General features: G+C 48.8%; 1 protein-coding gene across 1 annotated transcript in view; it reads right to left on the bottom strand.

Annotated features, from left to right (window-relative positions):
- Positions 1-373: 373 nt before the first annotated feature.
- LOC102240990 (acyl-coenzyme A synthetase ACSM4, mitochondrial) overlaps positions 374-6,354 on the bottom strand; it is a 58,225-nt gene continuing 52,244 nt past the window's right edge. Inside the window, exons 10-16 of the mRNA XM_014535854.1 lie at positions 5,739-5,858; positions 4,773-4,853; positions 4,538-4,639; positions 3,818-3,945; positions 3,626-3,725; positions 1,836-1,955; positions 374-941 (exon numbers count right to left, since the gene is read on the bottom strand). Of these exons, the coding sequence (XP_014391340.1) occupies positions 855-941; positions 1,836-1,955; positions 3,626-3,725; positions 3,818-3,945; positions 4,538-4,639; positions 4,773-4,853; positions 5,739-5,858 (738 nt within the window). The 3' untranslated portion in view covers positions 374-854. The remainder of the gene's footprint in view (positions 942-1,835; positions 1,956-3,625; positions 3,726-3,817; positions 3,946-4,537; positions 4,640-4,772; positions 4,854-5,738; positions 5,859-6,354) is intronic.

The raw sequence follows: 6,354 nt of genomic DNA, 5'->3' as shown, positions 1-6,354 counted from the left end.
CCCGAGTGCACAAATTTTTGTGCACCGGGCCTCTAGTATATACATAAAAGGCAAATAATGCAGTGTCCCCTCGGAGTTCAACCGGGAGACCTGAAGTTCGATCGCTTGCTATGACATGTGCTGACCACCAGGGGGCAACGTGGAACATGGTGGGTGACTGGTGGCATCGGTGGGTTGCTGAGGGAGCAAGGGAAGGTGGAGGCAGGGAGACAGGGGACCTGATGGTCCCTGATTGCCAGCTAGGCCTAGGGACCCTACCCAGTGCACGAGTTTCATGCACCGGGCCTCTAGTGTATGAATAATAGTTACTACATTGTCTTAAAAAGTAAAGAAACAAAAATTTATTTTTAATAATTACTTTTAAGTGGTCCAAGTTTCAGATACTTTATAGTGAATTTGCTTCAGAATGATAACTAGTAATATAGTACTTAATTAAATTTACTTACTGGCTTTTGAATTACATGTTTATTTCTCACTTAAACATTAATGTTTTAATCCCTCTTAAAGAATTAATAATATATAAAAATGTTAAGCAGAATTCTGTCTTGAACATTTCTCTTTGAATACTTCTAATCTTTATTTTTGTTTAATCAGGCACAAAATAAATTCATTGTCCACTGTGTATTTCCAAGCAATCATTTGAGCCCTGCAATTTTAAACACTATAAGTCATAATCATTGCCTGTGTCGGTTTAGTTATCATAACAATATTCTTCCAATATTTAGATTTTTATTTATTTTTTGACTAACTACAAAACACAGACTCAGGAAAAATCTTACGCATAAGAGAGTTGTCACTGAACCATCAGGAAACAGAAAGCCGCCCTGTCGGTACTTCACGCTCCCTCCATCCGGCTATGTCCGTCCCCACTCCTGGTCTCTTAAGACATTGCGCTTGATTTTCCCCGTGATGGTCTTCGGGAGCTGTTCAACAAACTCCACCTAATCACCAAAACATGAGACACTGGATTCCATTGGACTTGTCCCAGCTGTCTGTACAAGGCCTGTGCTTTGAATTTGCGAGTATAATAGGCCCAAGAGCACTCTGGTAGCTGAATCAGGTACTATCTTTAGGAACAATTTGCCACCATTTTTCCCCCACCCCCATAACACAGAATTATCAGGCCTGGAATGCCAATAACGCTGAGGTTGAGAAACCCGGAGTTGAGGTCTTGGGCTTGAGTCCTGGCTCTGCCACTGTCTGGCTGTGACCTTGGGCAAGTTAGCTAACCTTTTTAAGCCTCTGCTTGCCCATTGGAAAATGGGGGTTGTGGTACTCTCTCCACACAGTATCTAAAAAGTAATGATCTAAAGCGGATCAGGAGTTGGAGCAGCACCTGGCTACAGCAAATACTCAAACAGGAGCTACTAGTATTTTTATCTGTGACCTCATGGGAAATGGGAGGCCATTATGGTGTGGCAAAGAGACCCTCTATGCCAGGGGTTCTCAATCTTGGCTGCACATTAGAGTCACCTGGGGATCTTTTTAAAATCCTGATTTCTGAGCCTCATCCTCTGGAAATTCTGTTTCTTTGTTATGGGATGGGGCCACAACATTAGTAACAAAGAAACAGAATTTCCGGAGGATGAGGCCCAGAAGTCAGGATTTTAAAAAGATTCCCAGGTGATTCTCATGTGCAGCCAAGGTTGAGAACCACTGTCCTAGAGCTTAACAAATTGAAATGCATATCTTCTGTATATGAGGAGAAAAAAGGGGACATATGTAATCCTTTCAACAATAAAGATTTTAAAAAGTTAAAATTAAAAAGCTAGTAAGATCTATACACCTACTAGCTTAGACCCTTGTTTGGTCACATACACTTAACTTATACTTGCCTTTCTTGGATATTTGTACGGTGCGGTTATTTTTTTCACATGCTCTTGAAGTTCAAGAGTTAATTTCTCTGGGTCAGATGATTTGAAGGGCACAGATAAGACAACAAAAGCTTTCACTACCTGCAGGAGGAGAATGAATTGATATCACTAAGTCTGTTTTCAGACACATCCAGAGTTGGGAACCAATCAGGACACAGCACTCATGGTTCGCTAGCAGCAGCTGAGTGAGGAGTGCGGAGAAGCCAGATTCCCGAGTCTGAACAAGCGTGGGCACAGCGAGGCTGGAGGTGTGACCCAGGGGAACGGTCTGTGGTCTGTGAGCGTGAGCCAGGGGTTCAGTAAAGCTGAAGGTTTCTTACTTCCATGTCACACGTGTATTTGCATGGCAGTCTCACAGATGCCCTCTCACTCCATCAAACCTGCACCGCTAGGAGCACGAGTGGGACACACGGAGGCTCTGGAGAATGTGGTGTGAAAGGGGCTTGGGAGGGTGAGGGGGGATGGTGTTCGCTGGGAGATGGAATCCGGGGAAGACTGCGCTACCTTTGAAAGGTCTTGCTTGCCTGCTATTTTTCGCTTCTCTTTGAGTGCTATTGAAGATCCACCAGTTAGGTAATTATGAGGGTTAGCAAGTATAGTTTAGTATAGTTTAAATTATTAATTCACACATTGACTCTAATTCGTGTTTACTTTTGAAGTTCAGCTGAAATCAGTTATGTTGAGAGGATGAGAAGATGGTGGCAGGAGAACAATATTTTGGAGAAAGGAACCCCCTGAGTGTGGAAGTGGTATAGGGTGTACGGGTACGGGACCCAGGGGCACTGCGAGGGCATTGCATGTGAGGGTAGAGAAGGAGCTGTGGGAGGATACTGACAGGCAAAGTGATTTTGAAATGTTGCCCTACTGAGTGCAGGAAACGTCTGTGAGGAAGGGAACCTCCCTTCCATCCCACGCGCTTCCTCCTAGAGCTGAGCCACTGCAGTCACCCCCCAAGTTTCCTGTCATCGGGTCCTAGGGCGGCTTGTGGAGCTTGTTTGGCAACCTGGCCAACATCTCCTGTTTGCATTGTTTCTGTGAGAAAATACATTCTGAGGCCATGACAATGTGCATACAGTAGGAACCGCAGCCCTTGCTTGTGCAGTATCTGTGGCCCCCTTTTTGGTAACAGTGCCCTGACTTTCCTGAGGAGGGTTACCCTAACCTCTGGGGGCGTTGACTCTAACTCCTGCCTCCAATGACCAGCATCTGATCCAGGTCTAGCCAGTCCGCATCACCACCCGGACCACTTTGGTGAGAGATGTGATCTAAGACAGGCACATGGACTCTGGGAATTGCTTGGGACTTGGCCGGGAAGCCGTCCCCTTCCCTGACGTGGTGAAGCTGTGCATATCTGGCTGCTGTTGAGTAGAAAGGCCCCCCCCTCCCCAAATGGAGGCACCATGAAGAGCAGCAGAGCCAGTAAATGGAGAGGCTAGGTTTTGCCAACTGCATGTGAACCATTGGGTGTGGCTGTACCTTAGGCCTCACTTGTGGTCAGCCAATAAATTCCTTTTTTTTTTTTTTTTTAAAGTCAGTTTGAGTTGAATTTTTGTCACTTGCCACCAAAAGAATCCTAATACATCCCCTTTGGGACACAATTCATGTGGGATGTGGATGCCAGTGTACGTTTTTGCCACGTATGTGCCTCATAAGAGAATTACATGCTACTCTGGATTCACTCTTTAGAGTGGCCAAATGGATAGAACTTGGAAGTATGAAGTTGCTGCTTTCATTAGCGGCATTCACGCTACCTCTCCCCTGATGGGGTCTGGACTGCTGACCACGGCCGACTCCACAACTGCTGGGTGCTCAATCAGCGCGCTCTCCACTTCGAAGGGCCCGATGCGGTACCTGGAGGAAGAGAAGGCAGCTACAGCCTGCGCCACCGAGTCAAAGGCTCCCCTGACGAGGGGCTACTCTCTGGCTGTGGCAAAGGTACCAACCCGGAGGATATGATGACGTCATCAGCTCTGCCAACAAACCAGAAGTACCCGTCGCTGTCCATCACGCCTCTGTCTCCAGTGACATAAAAATTCCCTCTTATCGTGGCGGCAGTTTTCCCTGGATTGTCCTAGGAATCAAAGATGACCGGGGGGTTAATTCGGTCAGAACAGAAAAAGGGGCCTGGCGCCCATGAAGTGACTAATACACTGCACATCCTAATTCTAAAAGAAGCGAATTTTTTAAAAAAATATATTTTATTGATTTTTTACAGAGAGGAAGGGAGAGGGATAGAGAGTTAGAAACATCGATCAGCCGCCTCCTGCACACATGCCCTTGACCGGAATCGAACCTGGGACCCTTCAGTCCACAGGCCGACGCTCTATCCACTGAGCCAAACCGGTTAGGGCAAAGAAGCGAATTTTTAAGAAGGTAGTTTATAGTATAGAACACCGAAGGCCCGAGAGTATAACAAGTAAATCTCTCACCGCTAGGGCCCTCGCCCCCCACCCCCGCAGCCACCGCACCGGTTTCTAGCCGCGCACTTTAATATTCACAAACTCCGAGGAGACAGAAACTATTCCCCCCTTCACAGCTGAGTAGACTCGGAGGCTGGGACTTGCCCAAGGTTCCATGCCAACATGGTGGTAAACCTGGGCCCCAGTCTGTCTGCATCCCTAGCCAGCTCTTCTATTCAAGCAGAGCAGCTCTCATTCTCCTACCACATATTCTGAGAAGAAAGAGAAGGGCCGGGTATGCTTCAGTGCGAGGGCAATGTCTCCTTCCTGGCCAGTTGGCAGGATGTTGCCATTTTCATCTATAATCTAAAATGAAAGAAGCAGTTTAGGTTCTTTAAGTTTTTTTTTTCACAAAGTGAAAATGGGTTAGGAATCGTTATATAATGGTCAGTGGAAAACGACAGGAAACATTCTTTTTGAACCAGTCGGTGTCACCCACCTGGACATCATAGGGCAGGACTCCCTTCCCCATCGAGCCCGGTTTAATTTCCTGTCCTTTCAGATTGGCACAAATGATGCCCTGTAGGGAACACATTCTATATAAATAGGCAAAGATTCATTTTCAGCAGCTGTTTATATTACGACAGTGCAACCGGGACTCGGTTTTTACCAGCTCTCCCAGTATGCAAGCACCAGCTCTCCCAGTATGCAAGCACCAGCTCTCCCAGTATGCAAGCACCAGCTCTCCCAGTATGCAAGCTCATATTCTAAAGTACTTTAGACTGGTGGTTCTCAAACTTGAGTGTTTGTCAGAATCACCTGGGGTTTGTTAAAACACAGGTTCTGGGCCCATCCCAGAGTTTCTAGCTCAGTAGGTCTGGGGAGGGGGATTCTGAGAATTTGTGTTTCTACCTAATTCCCACATGCCGCTGGCACTGCAGGTTGGAGGCCCACAGGTGACGACCACTCCTTCAGGCTGAGGTACCTGACAGGCACCTTGGATGAACTCCTCACTGGGGCTCTCTGGGTCCTTCCCAGTGTGATGGGAAGATGAGTTGCGGAGCCCTGGCGGGTAGCTCACTTGGAGAGCATCCTCCCGATACCCCAAGGTTGTGGGTTTGATCCCCGGTCAGGGCACATACAAGAATCAACCAATGAATGCACAACTAAATGGAACAACAGGTCCATGTTTCCCTCTCTCAAAATCAATCAATAAATAACAACAACAACAATAATAATAAAGAAAGATGAGCTGCACAGTTCTGAACCTCTGCAACCCCTCACCCTCTGAAACTTCTGAGTGGGAGGAGACAGGAAGCCTATAAGGGACCATCACAATTCCCCTCGCCAGCCCTGACCGGGTAATTCAGAAGTTTTGGTAACTACTGGCAGGGGAAGGAGCGCCCTAAGGACTTCAAGCATGACGGGGACACTCCAGGGGCGCAGCTGCGCCCCCTGCACGCACCACTTCCGTCTGTCCGTAGCCCTCGTGCAGGTCCAGCCCCGTCTGCCTCTTCCACTGCTCCCGCACCTCTGCGTTGAGGGGCTCCCCTCCCGTCAAGCAGTGCCGCAGCTTCAGGAATTTTTTGGGGGTGGGGGTGGGGGGCGCTGAGTGGCTTTCATCACAAGATAACTAGGATGCCCTAGCCACAAGCAAACAGGCTGGGGAGCACGCCTCCGAGGGGCGACTGGAGGAGCTTTTGCTGAGCCCCTCGGTCCTGCCACACGCTATTCCAGGCATGTTAACGACGAGCAGTTTCCTGGCAGAGCATGCACCTTAGCAGGCGAGGAAGGAGGAGCGACGCAGGAGGAAATGCTGATGCTGCCGGTAACCCCTGGCTGTGAGCCTTACAGGTGACGGCGACAGCTCGCAGTGGCTGAGCGCTGGCTGGCTGAAGGGCTTCAGGAGCATCTCCTAACCCGAGCCCCTTTCACGGGAGGAATCTGAGGCTGAGCGGAGGGCAGGAGCTTCCCACGGCCCCGCCGGGAGGGCGGAGCGGCTGCTCTCCCTGAGACACTGGCGGGTGCCCCCCCAGCTGCTGGCACTGCGGCCTCACCACAGCCAGAGGGGCTGTCCGTCC

The sequence above is a fragment of the Myotis brandtii genome, unplaced genomic scaffold (assembly GCF_000412655.1).
Source record: "Myotis brandtii unplaced genomic scaffold, ASM41265v1 scaffold152, whole genome shotgun sequence".
NCBI lineage: Eukaryota > Metazoa > Chordata > Mammalia > Chiroptera > Vespertilionidae > Myotis > Myotis brandtii.
This window is presented reverse-complemented; position numbering and strand designations above follow the sequence as displayed.